A 23,106-nucleotide genomic window follows, 5' to 3' on the forward strand; every position below is an offset into this window, starting at 1 on the left:
AGGCTTAACTGAAATTTTCAATGATTAATGAGAGACTTGAAAAACACAATAGTAGCCTCATCAATTGCCTCCTCAAAGTTTGAAAGCAGGAAAAAAAAGTAATAACAGCATTTAAAAGGCATTTATTAAAAGCCCAGTTATCTGTGGTTTGAAGTTGACCCTTGATATTCTAATTGAGACACACAAACATAAAATCAGCAAGGTATATGAACATCTGCAAGTCAAAGACGGGTGTATTTTACCTTGCACCTAAGTGGACAAAAGAATGTTAAAGTCAAATGCAAAGATGTCTCAGAAAACACGGAATGCAAGAAATCTTACCAGCAGACCACAAAATAGGTCCAGGAAGATCATGGAGGACAAAGACTAGATAAACCCCAAAGTCCAAATAAGCAAATAGAGGAGGATCAGTTAGTATGCATATCCTATAAATAGAAAGACACACAATCATTTTAAAGTAATTTTCAAAATAGAAGGAGAAAAACGTGGTTAAAATTTCAATGTGTGATGAAAAAAAATTACCAGAGTGAAATTCTTAGAAAATCTTTTGATAATAAAGATCTTATACACATGTCAAAGTTGTAAAATGTTCTAGTGTGCTGGGCTTTTTTTCCTTCATTGTGGTGCAATAATTCTTCTAGCAACACTGCATATCAAACAAAAAGGGTTCAGTAGGAATCCCTGTACTGTACCATGCAAAGAATGTGTTGTCTACGTACTATATGTTAAATGGCCACCCCTTTAATTTTCACTCTTAATTCTCCTGCCATTACCAGGGGAAAACAACTCATAAAATTACCAGAAATAATAAAACATTCTGTATACTAGTTTTTAATACAGTATCTTCCAACTGTCTCTTTCTCATTATTTAGTTACTCCCCTGGATTATATATATCAGGAAATATTGGTGTTCATAACCATAGCAAAGCACTTAGCCTTAGAAAGAATCAGGAAAGACAATGGAAAAAATAATACAGTGAACTGTGTTTCCAATTAGCAGCAGATGCTTTCATTTGTTCTAAGCGTTCTTGTTTAGTTAACTGTACAAATTTTTAATCATATAAATCTGGTAATGTTCTAGACCCACGCTCTTAGTTACCCTGGTCTTCCAGCTAATTTCACATGTCTCTTCCTTCTGGCATTGTTTTCCCACGAATACCGTGCCTACAGCTGTATGAATTCCAGGTGATACCTGTTAAAGAATGCAGCCTATTGCAAAGTTTACTTGATTCAACCTTTGTGTTGTGTGTGTTGTGTGTGTGTGTTTCGCTGAGACTGACATTGCTGTAGATTTCTCTGAATCAGCAGCACCATTCGCCACTGGCTACAGCACCATGAATGCCTGCTTCCTTTTTTTTCCATCTTTATTTCTTTGAGGAATCATCTGGTCACCATTCATTCATGCCTGGAATATCACAGTGGGAAAGATTACCAGGCTTCATGGGAAGACCACTTTACATAAATCTTTAATAAACCAAATGAAAGAGCAGGTCTTGCTGAAAGTACCCCTGATGATGGAGATCAAAGACTCAGAGCCTTGCTTGTATTCCAACCATTCTGAAAATAGCGGGAGGGGTGCAACAAAATGCTGGAAAGAAGGAGTCATGGAGAAACTGGCCTAACTAAATTGCACTTGACATTTGATGAGAAAAGACTGTCAAAAATAGTATTTGTTTATGAAATTATTTAAGATTCCATTGCATATATTTATTGCATGGGCTTATAGTTGATAGTCAACCTTATCTTTAAAGTTAACCCGTAAGGGGAAAAAAAGAAAAAAACAAAATTGACAAGCTGTGGTTCAATGTCCCCGGATACAGCACTTGTTCTTACATAGCAGTTCTGGTTGCTTCTTTCCATTGAGAGTATTTGGCCTGCACCAGCATGATTGTTTTTAGAAGTCCTAATAGGTGTATCTGGAAAGACTGGGATGATTGCTGCATTTTCTTTCATAAATAACTAATATGGAACAGGCATAAAATTGTTGCCACATAGTTATACTCTAGCCTTGCTACTCAGAGTGTGATCATGACCAACAACCTTGACATCCCTAGGAAACTTGTTAGAAATGCAGAGTCTCAGGTTCCTGCCAGACTTCTGGAATCAGAAATCTGCATTTTAATGGGATCTCCAGGTTATTCAAATGCACATTAATATTTAAGAAGCCTTGATCTAGAATAGCCTCTAGGAGATACCATTTGGCATAGCTGTTCTGTGTAATTCATAATTACCAGGAGATAATAAGTGAAAAAGGGGAAATAAAAATTAAGTGGAAGAGGCAGCAGGATCACACGCAATACACATGGAGCAGTTGAAATTTCCTTCTTCCAAATTAACTTTGAACTACATAAATATGAACCTAAATGAATGTCAAGGACAAAAAGGAATCTTGTTAGAAGGCTTGATTCCTCATAATTTTCTCACTTTCCTTTTGTTATTTCATTTATATAAAAAATCTTTCTATATCTTATTAGTGGCCTACTTTATTTTTATTAGATTAAGAGAAAAGAACCCTCTCTCAGGCATTTTCCAGCAGTTTTTTGAGAATGTTTGGATAATCTCTCCTCCAGTCTCCTTGAGATCTTCTTAACCTGGTTGAATTCTTGAGAGCTTTCAAAATTTATGGATCTTGTTTATTTTTTTTTTAAAAAAATCAACATATTTCAGACTTTGTACAGGCCACTTTTTAAATATCACATTTGATTCTGCACACTACATTTCTTGTAAGCACACTTACAAATTAAACAGAAATCAGTTAGGAGCAATCAAAGTTATAAAAATGTTTGAGAAATAAAGGCCCCAAACAAAACATTGAGGCCCTCATCAGTTTGTCTAGGGAAATGAGACCAGTAGGGGGCCTGAAGACACATGTTCACTACCACAGCATATGACACAAAGCTGCACAGCTCATGAACATCAAACGCATTTTGTGTTTAGTCGCTTTGGACTAAAAACAAAATTCCCTATTAAGAGAACCTATACAGCATTAACTAGAGCACTAAATAATACATGGTAAAGATCATGCAGGATGAGACCCTAGACATGATTCCTGGGCTTTCATCCCTCCAAAATGCACTTACAAAGAATATTTATCTTATGAGTCACATACATTGTTCTGTATCTGTCTATTCGCATTCATACTTTCACCAAGCCTACCTTAAAGACCTTGCTACCATCAAATCTCTTACTGTCTTCTGCCACAGGTCACTCCCCAATACCCTTTATCCAACAGCCCTGCCTTTGATTTCCTTTACGCCTGCATTCTCACTGGGGAACCCAAATTTCCGAAGTAAGACCTACTTCAAGGGTAGAAGGGCTTGACTTTCCAGCTTTCTAACAGATCCCAGGAAAGGATAGCCAAAATCTGTGTTTAATGAACTTGTCAACTATGATATCATATAGCTTAAAAATAACAATATTAAATTTTTATAGCACATTACAGTTTAAAAATAACTGACATTCTAGTCTTATTTAATCCTTTCAGGATCCCAGTGTGATGGATAAAATGTTTATTGCCATCATACCCATTTATAGATAAGGCCCCAAATTTGGGGCAAAGCTCTGTGGTGAGTATAGATCAAAACCCAGTTTTTGTAACTCTCAAATAAGTAGTCTCCGAGAGTTACTTTAGAGATTTCCTTGTTGTAGCTGTTTTCTAAGAAGTTGACACGCTCGAATGTGAAATTCTGAAAAGTGTACTCTACCACCACTATGATCTTTCACAATCAGAAATAAGTCCTGAAATCCTAGAAAGGCTATAGTCAGAGGGTGCCAGGGGCACACACCAAAGTGTCAGATGTTCAGTAGTGGGACAGAATAGGAGGCTGTATTCATCAGCAGGCAGGAGCTGAGTAGAGAAAATCAAGTCTTCCTTCCATGTTGTTCTCAACTTTTGTCTGACTGGGCCCATTTTTGTTGGGAAATTCACAGAGACAGTAAACTTAGCATTAGCATTAGTTAAGATCTTTAACAGCCAGGATAGAGTGTGATGTTAGCTGAAATCCTAGTTTCTCTCTTAAAACGTACAAAAATAAATGAATAAGTAAAGAGACAGAGGTCACTCACACTGAAAACCAGAATTAAGGCAAAAGAGGCCAGGCAGGTCCCCAGTACCTGAAAAAGGACCCAAAGGCTAGCACAGAAGGTTTTCCCTTCTGCTGTTTCTCCGGCAGTTAATATTCATTTGCAGAGCGAACAAGAGAATGATTGGGTATGGTTGAGACACCCCTCCTACTTCACCCCACCTGTCTTTCCTCATCTTGCCCCACATGCTTTCCCCCTTTCCCCCATGACAATGGAAATATGTGCTGCCTTCTAGGGTCGGTCTGTAGACTAAGTCATTTTTCCTACTTGCTGGCATTATTTCTTGAGATTAGCTAAGGCCAGAGTTATACATTTCTAGGTCTCCTAAATTGTTTGCACTTCTTCTACTTAGACTGTATAGAACCAAGTTGAAAGACCTGTTTTTCCTTCCCTGCTCATTTTTAATTTTTTTTTTTGAATTGCATTTGTAAAAGCAGACTGGTCGTGTGTGTGTGTGTGTGTGTGTGTGTGTGTGTGTTTACACATCCATGCTTGAACTGATGGAGAGGAAAGTTCAGGACAAAATAAATAAACTCCCTCCATAGTTTGCATTTTTTTTCTAAAAGATAGGCCACAGATGAGGGTCAATAAGAGTATAAAACAATTCCAAAATATCTGAGTGAGAAGATTTTTATTAAACTTTTTGTTTTGTAAGAATCTATTAATAGACTGAAAGTGAAAGAAAATGACAAGGATACATGTTTCTAAGTTTCCATTTTTTTAAAAAGGTACATTCTCTAGAATTGTTAGAAATATTTAACATTATAAATGCCTTATTTTACAAATCATGTGTAATAAATGCTTATCTGCCTAGTGACTAGAGCACCCATAGTCTACAAGACTTTTACATAGCCCTCAGAACACCAAAAATTCTTCAAAGTCCACATTCTAAATCAACTATATTTTTGACACTTTTCTTGGTTGTATACTTTAGTATTGGGGTTATCAATTCTTTTATAGCTCCAACCACAGAGCAAAGTCTTTTTATTTTTAGTTTTTGGAAGAAGGAGCCAATGCAATGGCTAGTTTTTGTCAAAAAGAAGAAACTTTATAGCACATTTGGAGTAACTTAGTGCAGAGGCTCAGCGGGCCAGCTGGTGAGGCAGCTTGTAATAGTTGCCACAGTCAGGGCATCACCGGGCCTCACCTTTGTCCAGCCAAAACCAGATGATGGCGCTATTCTCTTCACAGATGCTGCCCACTGCTGGTGAAGGACGGGGGCTAACTTAAGGTCCTCTTTGGTACCTGAAGCTGCCTTTGGGGGTAGTATATTGTATGGGTCCATCCCTTCTGTGCAGCCATTATGACGTCCCTCTCCAACCCAGTAACCTCCTCGTTGTCAGTAAGAACATCACCTCCAGACGCCTTGGAGTGCAGTTCGACCGCCCCTCTGGGACTCTGGGCCCTCAGGGCCCACGCAGCCAGCACCCCAACTCCTCAAAGTAACCTTGAAGCCATCACACCCTCAACAAGTAGCAGTACTTCCAGGAACAGCAAAGTCTTTTTGCTACAATTAGGTGTCCATTGTCCATTGGAACAAGCTGTTTCACCTGTTAGTTCTCATTATGTTGAGTTGATTCACAAGGCCTGAGAAAGAACTTGGTTATTTTGAAAGTCTATCTTAAAATGTCCTGTCTGCAGCCATTAATTACTGATATTAACATGCGTAAGAATCCTCACAAGTTACCTGTGGGTCTTCTCTGTTCCATGATTCCTTTGATCATGTAGCAACCCCACGCTCAGTGATCCAAACTTCTGTCTGCAGATACCATATCAAGGTGAATGATGTCCACTGAGTAGTGAAAATTACAGGTTTACAGGCATGCTCTTCTAAAGTAACTATCTGAAAAACAAAAGAGATCACAGCCTATGAGATGCTAGCTACAAAATGTAACAAAAGCACCTTTCAGATAATTCACATGATAGAGAGTTTTAGTCCAACAAGCATTAGCCTCGCATCAGTTTGTCCCAATCTCTTGAACCTGCAGTTGAGCCAAAAATTTCCGAGCCAAGCTTTCTCGCAAGATTTCCTGTACTTCCTGTTTCTATGTGAGCCAGAAATACCATGAGAACAACCTTTCTTGTGGTATTTTTGCCCTTCTACTCCAAGATGAAAATAATCCCATATTGGGGGAACTTTTTTTTAAATTGTGCAAATATTTCCAATTTTCAAACCTTCAAATGAAGTAGATTCCTCCTTGGGAATGAAAATGTGAAATGGTGATTGCTTGGCCCTGACTCATCTCCACTAGGAAGTATTCATGCTCAGTGATCCAACATTTTGTAATTTCTGTAAGATATTTTTACAAGGAACTAGGTAAAACAGTACAGAGGATACAATGGAAATGTATATCCTTGGAATTTTTTAAAAGTCATTCTTGAAGAAATGAACAATGAAGTGTTATGTTCTTAGTACATTAGTGTATGTGATATATTATATCATATATTTGTTTTCTTTGTTCTTAACCCCTTTGTTCCAAGGGTCAGGATATCCTGATGCTAAGTGCTATTGCAAAATAACTGAACAAAAATAAAAATAGTCAAACACTTAGGAAACTCTTCAGTTGTTATGTCAAGGAAGTTTGTGACTGAGGAGTGAGTTTAAGACATTATTCAGGAAATATGATAATAAAGTGAAACAGTCTACATGTGATTATTAAACAAAATCATCTCAATCCTAGAGAGCCTTGATGCCCCCAGCCTGATGGAAGGGTAAGATAAGGACTGGACAGGCTGTCAAAGTGGTGGAAGTGTGGAACTGATACTTAAATCCTTTCATCTCTTATCAGAGAGGGAAATAAGGAAGAACACATCTTTCTAATGAAGTAGACCACTGATTATGCCCTAACTGTGTTGTTAGGGCAATATCTAACAAATTCATTGTTAGATATTCTAACAATGAATATCTAGTTGTTATAGTAAGAGCCGCTAGATCAATATTTTAATAATGAAATTCACCAAAAGCAGTGTCTTCAATGTCTTTATTATTGTTTTATACCCTCTTGACCCTTCTTCACCTGTTAGGAAGGAAAGTAGGTTTGCCAGTATACTTTTCCATCCAGAAAAAAGAAAATTCACCTGATTCAGGATGGAAAACTAAACTTATTCACCATGGATTTAGAGAAATAATAAAACAACAATAAAATTACAGTTGTCTTTGCTGGTTTCAACTTAAAAAAAAAAAAAAAAAGAGATGGGAGCAATGAAAATAAAACACACTCTACAATAATCTTTCTCCTCTTCCCCAAGTTTCCTCCTCTCTCCCATGAAGAAATATCAAATAATTGTGTGATAAACCAGCCTTGAAAGGAATGTAGAGCAGAAGCAACAGATTATACATCAGCAAAATGGCATGCCAAGCAAAATAAAGCACTTTGCAATGTGGAGACATGAAGAGGAGAGGAAGACGGGATTGTTACAATGTTCTTCCAGAAAACAGGGACTATTCACTTGAATGTACAAGTTCAAATTGTTCCTACAAACCAATTTGCTGGCAAAAGTGCCAAATACAATACTACCCCACTTTTGTTTCTGTCCAAGGCCTTTCACATAAGCTACAGGGGGCATTGCCTTTTGTTGAATTGGTTCTTACTTTCAGGGTTAGCGCCTCCATCTCTGAGACTAAGAACAAGAGGCATGGCCCACGGTTGAGGTTGCCCTCAATTCAACCACTCTCAGGTCGGGGACACAGTAGTCAGTGGCCCACATAATAAGTCAGAAGTGCTCTCCCTCCAGAAGGTGAATCGTTAACATTCTTTTCTTTCTTTCACTGCCATTTATGTCCCCTGTGAACATCCTTTAAAATGATTGTTCCTTTGAAAATGGGTTTTGAACGGTCCTGAGCCACATGTCCAGGCTATGCAGGCCACTGCCCGTTTGCATGAGGATCTTGATGCTTCCCGAATTCTCATCTTTCGGAGTTAACTGTGGAATGTGATTCAGTGTTATTTCCCTTCCAGCTGAAGGGCAGCTGAGGTTATGAAGGGATTTGACCAATAGGTCATAACCCAGTTAGGTTTGCTGAGAACCAAATGACACAAGGGGGAGGGATGTGGAGAAAGAGCGAGAGTGATCAAACTGAGGCACTGAGGATCAACCCAGCCCATCCCAGCACTGGTCTCAGTGACTGGGCAACGTGCCCCCCAACCCCCATCAGGCCCTCCAGGGAGAAGCAGCCGCAGATTGGTTCTGCAGACGCTCAGCTTCTGTTTTTTTGGAGATCTCCTGGGGGCTTGCAGGGCCTGAGTCTGCACCACAGGGGTGACTACTCACCTGACACCTCCAGATAACTGGCCTCTGGCAAGGGGGGAACCCCTCTGTGAGGTTAGCAAAGGGGAAGCCCCACTTCTTTGCCTGAAGTCCTTAAGAGCTAAGCCAACAAAGAGCTAAGAGTCGACAAACTTTGACAAGCACCGAAAGAGAATTGAGAACAAGTAAATCAGAAGAAAGAAGAGGAAAAGCAAATGCTAGAACGTCGATGGCTTTTTTTTTTCCCTCCCTGCTGTCGTTCCAGCTGTAGCCTGGGATTAATTAAGTGCTGTGAACTCAGTGCCAGAGAGAGGAGGGGAAAAAAAATGCATTCTATCTCTAAGGAAGGAGTACAGTAACAGTTTCTCACCAGTGAGAAACCTAGGGAAGTGAATCGCTCTCGTCGGCAGTGTTTGTGGAGGGCCTGAGGAGACAGGGAGGCTGTGCCAGGCTGGAGGAGTCTTGTCTTTCCGAAGCTGGAAAGGATCTTACGGAGGTTCGCCTTTCCCTGCCTGGGAAGAATTTCCCCTGTGGTAGCAGCAGCAGCAGCAGCAGCAGCAGCAGCAACAGCAGCAGCAACAGCAGCAGCAGCAGCAGCAGCAGCACCACTGCCTCCTCTTCTGGGGCACAAGACAGAATGCCTGTGCTAGAGCGCTATTTCCACCCAGCAGAGCTAGGCAGGAGGTGGACAGGCCCAGAAGGTGTGCTGCCCTCCTCCCCGGGAAGCCGGCCGGGGTGCCAGCAGGGGCCGCTGCCCTGGGACTTGCCAGAGATGATCAGGATGGTAAAGCTGGTTTGGAAATCCAAAAGTGAGCTGCAGGCGACCAAACAGAGAGGCATTCTGGAAAATGAAGATGCTCTCCGCAGCTTTCCAGGTAAATTGACCATGGGGTGTAGCAGGTCACAGGACCAAGTCTGATAACTAACTCCCCTTCTTTGGAGAGTCCAAGCCATAAGGAGGAAGATGAACTGTGTAGCATAGGGTCCGAGGGCTGTGACTTCCAAATATCTGCTCTGATAGAAATGCATCTTGAAATTAAGAGTGATTTAGTAGGAGGAGCATTTGACTGGAAATCAAGAAACCTGGGTCCCGGACTCAGCTTGACATACGCTTGCCCTGTGGGCTTGCACAAGTCAAATTTCCTGAGTTTCAGTCCCCACCAAGGAGGGGGTGGAATTGGATGCTGTTTAATGGCCATCCTGACTCTAACATTTCTTGTCAACAAGTTAGAGATATCCCTAAAAGAATATTCTCCTCAGGTTGCTTTTTATCATTTTTTATATAAAGTAAAATACATTTTCCAATTTTTAGCTATGCCATTTACAGCATGTATTATGTTCCCAGCACTGAGTTTGGCATGCAAGCTTTTTATGTCCTGGGCAAGTTGGTAAACTTTCTTGACTTGGTTTCCCCTTTGACAAATGTCAGTAATATAAACACCTTTATTGATATCAACTCACTCACACTTTGTCATGTCATAAGAATGTGCTGTGTTTCGGACGGTTGTGGAGAACTTCACTGTGTTTCTGACAGTGGATGCAGCCACCACCAAGACTCCCAGCATGCCTGGGAAGGATCCCAAGGGGCTTTGTAAACTAAGAAAGCCACAGCTGACTACAGGGCACTCTCTTTCTTTGAGGAGTATGTTGCTAGATATTTGGAAAGTGGTGGGTTCACTTCAGAAGAAAGAACATGAGTGTGTGTTTATGCATCTGAAGTCTTGGCTAGCCCGGTGCAGTGGAATCCTGGCGTGCCATTGGCGGTGAGGGATGGGGTAGATGGAAAAGATACACCAAAAATTACCTCTCCCTTTCTCATGGAAACAGAGTAGGAAATAAAAATCTGGCTAGTTTTGATTTTAATTATTTATGCCAGGAACTTTTTTTTAAGTTGTGACTTTATAAAGAATATTATTAAGAAGTTAATACTCTGGGAAAAGGAAAGACTTAAAAGGGAGAAAAAAACAGGGTTGGCCTCCAGTAAACAATGAGTCCTTGAGTACACAGGAAAGTGAAGGAAACCAATAAAACTGAGGTTTATGTGGCAATTGGGAGAAGGATGCCCAGGGAGATGGGTCTTGGTCAGAAGAAATGAGGTAACACTAAACCAGTATTGCATGTGAGTAGGGCAAGAAAAATGGAAAAACCCACCTGGGCAGAAAATTTTACTCTGACACTTCAACTCTTAGCACTTTAGGTTTGTTTTAGTCCATTAAATGATTAAAATTCATATTTCAAACTGTGCCCTTTGATAAAACTATCTAATTCAACAATTGTTAGCATGTCTGTGGAGATAGGTGTACGTTATTACTTATATTCTATATTAATGAGCATCTAATTCCTGAAAAAGCACTCTGGAGAAAAAGTAGAACTCCTGTAGCTTCTTACTATTTAAAATACACATTTTTCTGGACATCACAAAGCAGGGCTTGTTGAGTCTTACTATACCTCTCTACCACTGCCTCACCTTCAGTGGAAACTGTCTCTGAAGCCACTTGGATTCCCAGGGGAGCTGCACCCTGGTCTACTGTCGAGGTTGCCTGCCTGCGTGGAGACAGGCTCTATAACACCTTTCCAAAGGATGGGTGTTTGCCTCCTGTCCTTCCTCCTGCGCCTGCTCACTCTCAGGGAGATGAGGGCTCATCCCTACTGGAATGGTCATGAAACCTTATCATCATCATCTGTCTATGCGGTAGAAGGTCACAGGATGCAACTCCAAAGATGAGTCGCTTCACTTTCCAAACTGTCTCTTACCTTCTTCCTCACTCATCCTATCCCTGATGCTGCATTTGCTCCGAGCATCAGGTGTCTTCAGCTGCACCATTTTCACCACAGCAGCACAATAATGGGGCCCTCAGGAACACTTAAAGACTATTTCAAAACTTCTGGCATTTTTTTTGTTTGTTTTTAGGAAGTGGTGATTTAAGCTGTTTTCAGTTCATGCACAGAGGCAGAGGTTTATGATAGAAAGCTCTTCAAAAAACACCAAGACACATAGTGTGCTCTCTCTCTTCTCTCTCTCTCTGTCTGTCTCATTTCATCCTTGCCTCAGTCTCCTCAGTTTATACTTTCACAATCCTTTTAAGCAACTGGCTACGCATCAAGTGAGCCTTGCTTTATGCTTGAAATGTTTTTTCTTTGGCTCAGTCAACTGAAAATTTTCTATTCAAACAACAAAGCCCAGGTCAAGCATCTCTCTCTTTAATGCCTTTCCTGATCTCCAACGGCCTCCCATCTCCCCCAGTGGTTATCTATTCCCTCCTCTTTGCTTTCTTTACCTGTAGTTGTTTAACATTTTACATTTATAGCCCACAATATTTTTGCTGTGCTAGTAACTAAAAACAGGAAAATTAAATGTTATAACATTCTGTGTATATTTTGACTGCTTGTGATAACGAATTGATTTAAAATTTTTTAAACCATGAAATTGCAGAAATTCTGAATCAAACCAACAGTTACTTTAGAGGACTTTAAAGATGAGGGTTACTGGTTCTTAATGTGTTTAATGGAACCTTAAAAGTCCCAGTGTTTCTTTTCCTTAGCAAAGGACATCATTATTTTTATGCACACTTCTTCAACAAGACTGGAACTTTGTTTCTCACAAGTGAAGTAGAAAAATGTTTTGAGATTTGGCTAAGGTAATAAGAGGAGAGAATAAAAAAAATATGGGAACATAAATATGTGTTCATGATAGATTTTAAGGTGAAATATGCTCAATTGGGAGTATGGAATGGATAGAATAGTCCCCTGGAGAGCGTGGGGGAGTGCCGGAGAGACGGTGATACATAGAAACATCTTCCGCCATCTTTAGACTCGCATGCTCTGCAGACTGTCGGGTGGCTGTCCAAAGCAATAGACTGTAGGAGGGAATGGGAGATGATAGAAGGAAGGAACAGGAGCTTGTCACCTTCACATGTTAGGGTCCATGCATCTGAGAGTGCCCCTAAAGCTGGGCATTGGCCAAAGCACTGTTAACCCTAGCGAGGGGCTCTGGAAGTTATCAGCATGCTTGAGGTCCAAGTGTCAATTCTGTTCTTTGAACTGTACCCAATTATGTAATTGCCTTAATTCTCATATCTTTTTCCCTATATGAAGCAAACAAAGGATTATCTAATTATCTAGTTAACCCCTGTATTTGGAGGTGAGGTAAATGGTTCAGAGAGACTCAATAAGGCATCCAGGGTCACACATTGAAACTGTATCAGAACCAGACCAGCATTTCAATTGCCCAACTCTGGTCCACAAAACTCATGTGGTCAGGGTACATGCTGGGTAATAGAAATTTAAATTTAAATCAAGACATGGCTTTATTGATTTTTTGTAGATGGGGCAAAATGAGAACTCATGATGTGATATAAACTGATATAAACCTTGGCCAAACCAGAAAAACAGTGTTACAATGCAGAACAAGTCAAAGGATTGTGTCTCATATACATTTTCCACTTACTCTGTGGGCTTTAGTCTTAGATCCAAGCTTCAAATACTGCAAATATCCAGGGAAAGATCCCCAACTATTATCAATAGAAAGTCAGCTTATACCATTGCAGTGAGAGCATGCACCCATGTGGGGAGTGGGGAGAGGGACAAGGATAGAAAATAAGTGGCTTCTCAGATGCTGTGAGGACAAAGATGCTAATTACAATTCTAGTCAGCAACCTGTTTAAGATTAGATATCCCTTAGCAGGACTTGTTCTTAGTTGAATAAATAATTTGATTTTGGATTTCAACCAAATAACTGTAAACTCTGCAACTGTGAAACTTACCTTTCATTTCGGTGTCTCTGATCTAAATTTTGCATTATAGTTTACTTATTTATCAAGCTTGTTCCCATTTCAATAAACTTTGGTTCTAGGAAAATATAAACACACACAAATCCCTCAAAGAAAGAAACTCATTTTCCCCATAGCCATTGTAATGTCTCCTGCCTTTCAAGGAGAATACAAAATCAGAAATTTGCTTTATGCTCAGGCCTGAATATCAAACAATTTCAGAGAAGAAAATCTCCAAAACCGTTCTCTGATTCCAGTACTCTACAATTCAAATTAACATTTAAACTACTATTTCAAAATGCCTCAAGTATCAAGCATGATATAAATCAAATATGTTGAAGAATGAACATTTCGATCATTATAATCAAGAAACATTTATGGGATGCTTAGTGTATGCCAGGCACTGTAGTAGGCACCAGGGACTCAGAGATGAATCAAAAGCTTAATAAAAGAACAATTATGGATTTATGAATCAGAGGTCTGTCTACAACTACAGTGTGAAAACAAGCACTTGTTAGTTTAAACCCGTCAACTCAAACTACTGGCTGTAAAACTGGTAAAATTCAAAAACACTTGTACAAATTTATACATACTTTCAAATACTCATTGGTTCTAATGATTTCATTCAAAGCAGAACAAATTGCTTTGAGCAAAGAAATCGATTAGTCTCAATGGTAGATAAGTATTAACTCATAACATTTTTCTAAAACTACTGCTTTTAGCAGCCTGTTTTCACTCCGTAGTGATGCTAGATAATAATCATTAATAATTTAATCCATCTTTTAAATGTGAATGCAAATTGAGTCAATGCTGGAGTACATCATCTCACTTTGAACTAAACCTTCTCCTTCACCTGACTTATTTTCATGAATCACAGAAACCCAGGTTCAAAACTGCTAACTCCAGCTCCCCAATTCCCACTAGTTCTAAGTCCATAAGAGAGGCTAAGGGTGTCAGAGTGTGGCTGCAGTGTTGAGATTTTAAAAGTTTTAAATTCTGCATCTCTATTACTGAACTATGTGACCGTGGGTGGGTACTTCACCTCTCGGTGCCTCTGTTTCTTCTTATATAAAAAGAGAATAAATAATAGCATCTTTGCATAAGGTTGTTGTCAGGATTAAATGACATAATAGCAAAAAAAAAAAAAAAAAAATGCCTAGAATAGAACCTAAGTTCCAACACACTCTCAGTAAATGTAAACTTTCATAATTATTGGTGTTGGTGTTATTTTCTCAACAACTTATCTCATTCATTATCTTTTCTCTATTCAGTTGCATGGCCCTTGGTCAAACCTCATGTAGTTTTGTCTATAATCTTGCAATAGCCTCCAACTCTCTCTATCCATTGTCATTCTATTCTGTGATTTAGATCAACAGTGTTAAAAGAAGAATCAAGATATGTCTCAACCCTTCTTGAAAATCCTTTAATAATTCTCTAATGTCTACAGAGAAAATCCAAATTCTTTCCTCTTGCATTCAAAGTTCTCCATCTGGCACTAGCTCACTTTTCCAGTCTTAATTGTCATTATTGCCCTCTGAGTACTCATATTCCACCCAGACAAGACACATCTCCCACAGCTTCCTACTTGCTTTCTGCTCATTGTTCTCAATGCTTAAAATGACTTTGCTCCATGTCCCTAATTTCTCCCATTCCTTAATTTCCCACTCATATGCTAGCCCCTTCATGAATCCCTCCTGAGATTACTGAAGGAAAATATGCCTTTCTCTTCTGAAGTTTCACAGAACTTTCTTTGTATTTACCTAACAAGCAAATCACTTTATTTTGTTACAATTAGTGTACATTTTCTTTCTCTGCTCCTAGATTCCAGCTCTTTGAGAGTCTGGAGAACATTCTATTTTCTTTGTATTTTCCCTAACATCTGTCATATGTCAGCCACTCAATACATTTTGATATGTGAAAAAAATAAAATTATCAGAAGGAATAAAACAGCTTACAAATTGCCATCAGATGCATGAATGAACATCTTTTTAGGGACAGATTACTCAAGAAACATGAATTCTAGCTCTTGTTTTTAATGGAATCCTATTTAAACATATTCCAGCAGAAGATAAGGATTAGTCGTTATAGCTTTTAAAATAAAAGAATACACAAGAGTGAAGTTCAGAACTATTAAAAAAGGTAAAAGTGCAAAACTAATATGAGACAATTCTCTCTTCATATAGAGAACTTGTAATTTACTGATAATTACAAAATTTTAGGGCAAATGCTTGCATTTATAGACTTTTAAAATAATTACTCTGTTCATGCATTTTGGAACACTTTACATAAACTGAAGTTTCAAAAGCGGCTTCTTCTACAGATAACAGTCTGTAGACTACTGAACATAATTTCAAAAATAGAGTGCAGAAGGTGTGTGTTTACCCAACCCTACAAATGAGCTTTTGAGGGGCTGGCGCTCAATGGAGGATGGTATTCCTAAGCCCTCTGCTTGTTCTCTGCAAACAGTTTCTTTTTTCTTTTCTTTCCTATTTAAAAAAAAAAAAAAAAAAAATGTAAACTAGGTTGCTTCAACTAGACAGAAAAGCATTGACTTTTGCATCAGACCAATTCCAAAAAAAAAAAAGAAAAAATTAGTAGCTTTATTGTGAAAAGTCTGAAAGCTTCAAGTTTTTTTTTTTAAACTCACAGAAGTAACTGAAACTGTGTACAGTCTTCTATCTGATTTTTTCTACTCTTTAATTTTTAGTACACTTGATAATATGTATATCTCATCATATTAGAAATAGTGAGCAGAGCTCATGGCATTTGTGATTTAATGCAATGCTGTAGTCTTGATATTCACACAGTGTGAACTTCATACTTCATTTTCCTGTTTACCCCTCTCTGCCTTTCCATACATTTCTCTTTGGAATTGACTTCAGTCTCTAAAATGTCAAAAGACCACCCCAAGAAATGAGTTTTGTGTCTTTGAACTTGTCTTAAATTTCCTCGAACTACAAAATTATTAGAGACCCCTTCTTCTAAGCACTTCTTATTACCTAAAAAGTCCATATGACATATATTTTAAAGCTTATAAACCAAGCCACTGTCCTGAGCATTTTGTTACTTCATCGGCTGTCACACAAATTATGAGGGAGTACTCCAGTGAGTAGGCCACAGTTCTCATCATGAGTGACAGGAGAAAACTTGTCAGCCTTGTACGCAGTTGGAAGGCATGGCTGACAAAGACAAAGCTGACAAAGTTGTGGAAGGCCTTGGGTCCAAGGGGCCAAGCTTACTACAGAAAAATAAAATCACTAGAGAGAAAAGGACAAATTTCAAGAGAGACCGAGTTGCAGTTGCATGAACGTGGTAGTAGAAATTGAAAGGTATGGGAGCCAGAAAATTGTAAAATAAAATCACAGCTATTATGGGAATGAATGTAAATCTTCTATAAATGTATCAAAAAGGAAAATTAAATAACCAAGGGTAATAAGGCACATGTCATGTAATAATTAGAATTTTAGTGTTTCTTAACCTCGAATTAAAGCCAAAGCTAAAGAAAGATTCTCTTTCTTGCTTCCTTCTCTAAATCTTTTTGGATGACACCCAAATATTTCACATAAATCTATAAACACAAGCAACAAGCACTTCAGAACACCTGAAGACATGTACATTTAGAGGATCTGTGACAGTCGTTCATTCAAAAAAGTGGATAGTTTGCTGAAGAAAACAATTTAGAAAGAAAAGAAGAAGGGACAGGCAGACAGCCAGGCCTAGAGCATCCAGGAAAAGGAAGTCAGGTAAGGTCACTACAAAGAAACATTCAAATATAAGAAGTGTAATCAAAAATACATACAGAAATGAGAAGGAAACAGTCACTGTTTAAAACATTTGTAACAGAGATTTCAAATCTGTGCCCTCCAATGTATGATGAAATGTAGCCTGAGTCTCTTCAACCAAGAAAATTATCCTCTTGAGGCCACCCTGATGGAGAACAGGGAAATTTAAACTTGTTAGTTAGCAACATGGTGGTCAGTCTCTTCTCGATTACTTCTTCTGAATAAATACCTTCCCACTCTTTGCTCCTCTGCAAGTTGGCATCTGGGTGAATATGTGCCTCGGGTTCCCACATACCTATCCAATGTTTATCCTGCACACGCCTGAGAGGTGCCAGCCTCGGAGGGAGAAGCAAAGGCATGTTCATGTGCCACTGAGCTCTGCCTATGACTCTTCCCTGCAATTCCCCAGGGTATCAGGAGTAGACTTTGTAGCTGTCTCTTTGACATGACCTTACCCTGTGCCGTATCCTCTTTCCTCCCAGCAGAAGGAAACCTCAATGTGCCCATATCTACAGACCCACCTTTTACCATATTAAAGGGATCTAATAAAAGAATAAAGAAAATCCTTTTATCTTTCCACAAAGACAAGCTGTTAAGATTATTGTCCTTCTGCAAACTCACACACAAAACAAACCCCGAAAACCTGTTACTCCGAAGGCCAAACAATGAATATCAACTCCCTTCTTTTCTTCTCATTCTTGCTATAATATTCCAAATGATCTTCCATGTATGCCTCTGGAGGGGAGGAAGCAGAAAATATGCACAAGAGAGTGCAAAAGAAAAGAAAATGGCACATGGACATACATCAAAAAACACTATCTCTATCACACGTTGGTTAAGTTACTATGTTCTAGGCCCTATCCTTGAGCACTGCATATTCAACATGATTTGTTTGAGTTATATTCCCATGCATGAGCTAGACCTGATTCTTCTACCCTCTCTACCACCTCTTTCTCTGTCTCTCTTAAAATAAACACATACATTTTCACAACCATCTCAAAACGTTGACACTGAAAAGTTTGACCAAATGACTGTAATACATGAAAAAGGATGTGTACAAATCTCACCTTTCTGGTTGATTTTCACGTTGAGATCTGAGGTTTTATATCTGCCACTAATTGGAATTGTGTTCCTAATTGTACAATGTATTGTATTCTGGTCAGGTCTGATACATTTTCACTGCTTAAATGTGCTAATTGGAAATTCTGAGAGCTCTTCTCCTTTCTTTGGCCCTTATCCCCTAGAAAGAAAATGGGGAGGGAATATAAATAGACAAAATTGGACCAAAACAAATTTTGTTTTGAAAAATTTTTGAAAATGTCTCAAATCCTCCAAAAATTGTTAGAAATGTACTAGGAGGTCACAGAATAGAAAATGGTGTTTCAATGTTACGTACAAATACTGAACTTCTTATGCTAAACAGTAAGCAGCAACCAAATAGGTGTTATTTCCAACTTAGAAATAGAAGAAATTTAGACCTCTATTTACTGGTTATTTATTTAAGATATTCAGAAAGGTAAACAAAAAATTCAAATTTCTAGTTTTCTTTACTCAGTGCATAGCATTGGGCTTTCTGTCTGGGACAGAATAAAGGAGATTATGGCCTGTTAGAAGAGACAGATACAGAAACAACTCACTGATATCAAGGCAGAATGGCATATGCTTTACAATTAAGTGGAAATAATACTCTGTGGGAACATAGAGGAAGAATCAAAAGTGTTCATTCAACTAAGTTTGTTTAGTGCCTATCATGTGCCACACTGTTTCTTCATTCCTTAGAAAATAAATATTCATGAACCAAGAATGTTGAGGTGGGTGGGTGGATGGATGGATGGATGGATGGATGGATAGATAGATAGATAGATAGACAGACAGATAGATGTGATATATAATATACTAAATATATATACACAAAGTCTGTGCCAATTGCCAACACATAAGAGAGTGATTAATTCTGCCTGTATGATGGTGGTAAAGGAGGTGTCAAGAAAGGAGATGATGGGCTGGGTGTGGTGGCTCACGCCTATAATCCCAGCACTTTGGGAGGCTGAGGCAGGTGGATCACCTGAAGTCAGGAGTTTGAGACCATCCTGGTCAACATGGTGAAACTCTGTCTCTACTAAAAATACAAAAATTAGTCAGGCGTAGTGGTGGGTGCCTGTAATCCCAGCTACTTGGGAGGCTAAGGCAGGAGAATCCTTGAACCCAGGAGGTAGAGGTTGAAGAAGGCTGAGATTGTGCCATTACACTCTAGCCTGGGCAACAAGAGCAAGCCTCCATCTAAAAAAAAAAAAAAAAAAAAAAAAGAGGGGTTATTTTTTCTGAGGTACCATTTAAGGTAAGTTACATTTCTCCAAATGAAGAAGAGATGGAATACACTATAAGAGAAAGAAACATAGGACCAAATGCAAGAAATTCCAGGGAAAGCCAAGTTATGGGGTATAAAGTGAATCAGGGGAGGGCTAGGGTAAGACTAGAAAGAAAGGCAGGGGATCAGGTTGCCAATGGCCTCATCTGTCTTTCTGAGGAGTTTATCCTACAGGGATAAGGAAACTTCAGACAATTTTAGTAGGAAGTGACATGATAAATTTTACATTTTAGAAAGATTATTCTAGCAACAGTGGCTGGTGAAGAGGTGCAGTTAGGGTGAGCATACTAATGAATATGTATAACCATAAGTGGCATTCATTGACCATATTTGGAAGATGTTGAAAATTTTGAGATGCTGAATATTTTCCCTTCAACTTACAAACCAAATTTCCCAAGTGCTATAGTATTTTACACAGAGCTACAAGAAATAATATAGAAATAATCAAACCAAAGCCCTTGACACATGGTATCATCCTATCATGAAGGATTTACATATTTTTCCATCTAGACCTGCTGTTCCAGTCATGTTCATCTCTTCCCCAAATGCAGAGCACAGTTTATCGCCATAGTATCAGAACAGTCTATCCTTCTTACATTGCCAACTCATATTTCTTCCAGTCCTTAGATTGCCTGTTTTGTTTGTTTGTTTTTGAAATGAGGTCTTTCTCTGTCTCTCAGGCTGGAGTGCAGTAGCTCAGTCACAGCTCACTACAGCCTTGAACTCCTGGGCTCAAGCAATCCTCCGTCCTCTGCTTCCCAAGTAGCTGGGACTACAGATGCACACCACCACACCCAGCTAATTTTTTTATTGTTGTAGAGACATGGTCTTGCTACGTTGCCCAGGCTGGTCTTGAGTTCCTGGCCTCAAGGGATCCTCCTGCCTCTTCCTCCCAAAGTGCTGGGATTACAGTTGTGAGTCACCATACTGGCCCTCCACATTTTTCTAAGCAAACAATTCTTCCAACACTAGATGCCACTGGATTGATGAGAAAACATATAAGAAAAATATATTTTTTTATGTAGCTTATAATGTAGTGCATTAAAGTTACGTCCTCAAAAACAAACCAAGTGTGAAGAGTACTCCATGAGGATTGGGCATTAACTGACTCTTTGTTGGTTGACCCAGGAAGGCTCTGTGGTGGATTGATCATTACAGCTATGTCTTTAAGATGGTTAAGATCTCAACAAGATGTGAGAAATTTAGTGAGGGAATAAACATGAACATAGGTACAAAGCAGCACAGGAAATGATTGAGAATGGAGATTAGTCAAATTCACTTGGCACAGCGTTAGGAGTGAAGAAGAGTGGGAAACAGAGAAAGACATTAGTGGGACCAGACTGCATGTGGACGAGAAATCTTAACTCTTGTAGAACCATTGAAAATCTTTAAATGGAACAGTAAAGGGTACTTTCAGTTGAATTTTTTAATGAAGATGGGTCTTTGAGAGGATCTAGTTAAATCACTGCATTTTTTGTGTGTGTGTTGAGAAAGCTGAGACTTCACAGAAGTTACACAACATATGAGGGGCACAGAGCTAGTTATTGACTGCACAAGGGCCAACTTGGGGTCCCTTGACATCTAGCCATGCCATTGACTCAGCCTCGCTGCCAGTCATGGTCTAACCCTGAAGCCACTCAACTCCAGCTGAGGCTTCTCTAATATGATAATCTCTCTAAATCTAATTTCCTGTCCTTTTCACTCCCAAGTACTTAACATCTCTGTGATGGCATTACATAAGTGTGTGGTGTCCGTCTTTCCATGAGCAAGAGTTAGATGTTTACATGTAAACCTACATGTGATACGTATACACACATTTTTCTTGTTTCCAAATTTAGATTAGAAATTGTTTAGGCAAGTCCCAAGCCCTCTCTTTGTGAATTTTCCCATCTACATTGCCTGCAATGTACTAAAGAGATAGACATTCACCTGAAAATTAAAAAAAAAAAAAACAAAAACCAGAGGTGAGAATTTAACCACGATTGTGAATTAACAAAGTTATATGTAAGAGAGAGAGAGAGGTGGTAGCTGCTGGTTGCTTAACCATTATAAATAAAATGTTACTGTGGTCCTTTTCAGGAGTTCTGCTGCCTTCTGCATTGTTGCCTGGAGGTAGAATTTCAAGCAGGGCCTGTGTAAATAGCTACTGAGGCTTGGGTCTGTGGTACATGTGCCCATAAGCTACTGAGAATCAGCCTCTCAGTTCCTCAGGCTTTCTTTGCAAAAGTAGTGGTGACCATGATTCAGGGCCTGTACTCAGAAAGCAAGTTGAAGATTTAGCTACATTTAGGCAAGATTTTATAAACTGGACAGGCCCAACTCCCACCATTTGTTTTTCTTTCCTGCTTCTATAAGGTGTTTGTAGCCCTGAAGGAATAGTGTAATCTTTGGTGGCCATTTTTCCTCCTTTATCCTCTGAAACTTTCTCCTTCTCCTCCTCTCAGATGCTTCCCAGGCTGCCTGCTAATGCCGTTCAGAGCCTGTCTGCTTATGACTACCCAAATAAGGCAATAGTTAGAAGTACAACTGAAGTGGCTTCTTCTTTTAAAACAACAATAGACCTTTTTCCATTAAAAATAAGATCCTACTCTGAACCATTGCAGAAATTTTTTCTGATGCTTATAAAGAAATGTCAGGGAGTGAGGGGAGTGGGGGCGGGCAGAGATTTCTGATGTTATTCTTAATTATTTTTACTCCATGTTCTCTGTACCTTTAGATCTAGCTGAGGCAGAAACAGTGAAATGCCATAAAATAACCCTCTCTCGAAGTATATTTGGCCTCACAGGAAACAGGAAATACCAGAAAAGATCACAAGAAAAGCTGTAATCATAAGATTTCTAGCCTAATTCTTTTGACGTCAGCAGTTTAGATAAGTCAGATAAGCAATCGCGAGCATCCGCGAGTTCTTGAGTGCCAATCCAAATACCCACAGTGCATCTTCAACCCTTTTGAACTCTCGCATTGTTGTTTAGCCCCTGCAAGGAGGTTCTCCTCTCTTCCCCGCAAGAAGCATATCCTGAAATTGTGAATTATGGATTTTATGTCAACATTAAGGTGTTCAAAGACATTACGCAGAGCTTCTAAATTGGTCCTGCAGCCAATTCAGCTTGCTGGATGCATTGTAAACCCTGGATGAAGCTGAGTGTTAATAAAACAAAGGAAAACCAAGCCTGGTTCATCTCAAAGGGAGTTTGCTTCCTGAAGTTTAACTTTTCCAGTCTGGGCAACTCATCTATCACTGTGTAATGTCTTTGATAATATGCTAAGAGATTTCTTACCATATCCAAAGTATTTAGTAACTCCTTCATTCTTCATTATTTCCACCTTTCCTTAGCTACCACCACCTCCATTGCCCACCACAACAACATACTTATGGGTTGGTTAGATATAAATGATACTAAGGAATGCATTGCCCTTCAAGACATTTTCCTAACTTCAGAACCAGGACCATGAAACTTGACCATTATATAATAAGCAGAGGCACACGTATGGGCTGTTCAGAGGGATGAAGTAGGAATTTAAATCAAGATTTAAATAGATATTACATTACATGTACATTTAAAGTTTAAAAAAAAAAAAAGGCTGAAGATAAAAACTTCTTTGCACAATATCTACCTATTTCCAAAAAGACTTGTAAGATTTTAAGAAGCTTACAATAAAATGTAAGTACACAAACACATAAAACCATTCTGTCAGGATGAGAGATAAAGCCATATATAAAAAGTAGGAGGAAGGAGAACAGTTACACAAAGCAGTTGAGCAAAACTGGGATCTGAACTTCCTAGCAGACAGGGCAAAGGGGAAGCAAAAATGATTACAACATTCATTATCTCCAGGAAGATTTGCTAGGAAGAAA

At 39.0% G+C, this 23,106-nt stretch overlaps 1 protein-coding gene across 3 annotated transcripts in view; it reads left to right on the forward strand.

Moving 5' to 3' along the window:
* PDE7B (phosphodiesterase 7B) overlaps window positions 1-23,106 on the forward strand; it is a 333,997-nt gene that overhangs the window by 174,534 nt on the left and 136,357 nt on the right. Inside the window, exon 1 of one of the 3 annotated variants that reach the window (XM_025384445.1) lies at window positions 8,156-9,206. The exons of the other annotated variants lie outside the window; for them this stretch is intronic. Coding sequence (XP_025240230.1) covers window positions 8,969-9,206 — 238 coding nt within the window. The 5' untranslated portion in view covers window positions 8,156-8,968. Of the gene's footprint in view, window positions 1-8,155; window positions 9,207-23,106 lie in introns of those variants that run through there. 3 annotated transcript variants of the gene reach the window in all.

Source organism: Theropithecus gelada, chromosome 4, assembly GCF_003255815.1.
Source record: "Theropithecus gelada isolate Dixy chromosome 4, Tgel_1.0, whole genome shotgun sequence".
In the NCBI taxonomy this organism is placed as follows: domain Eukaryota; kingdom Metazoa; phylum Chordata; class Mammalia; order Primates; family Cercopithecidae; genus Theropithecus; species Theropithecus gelada.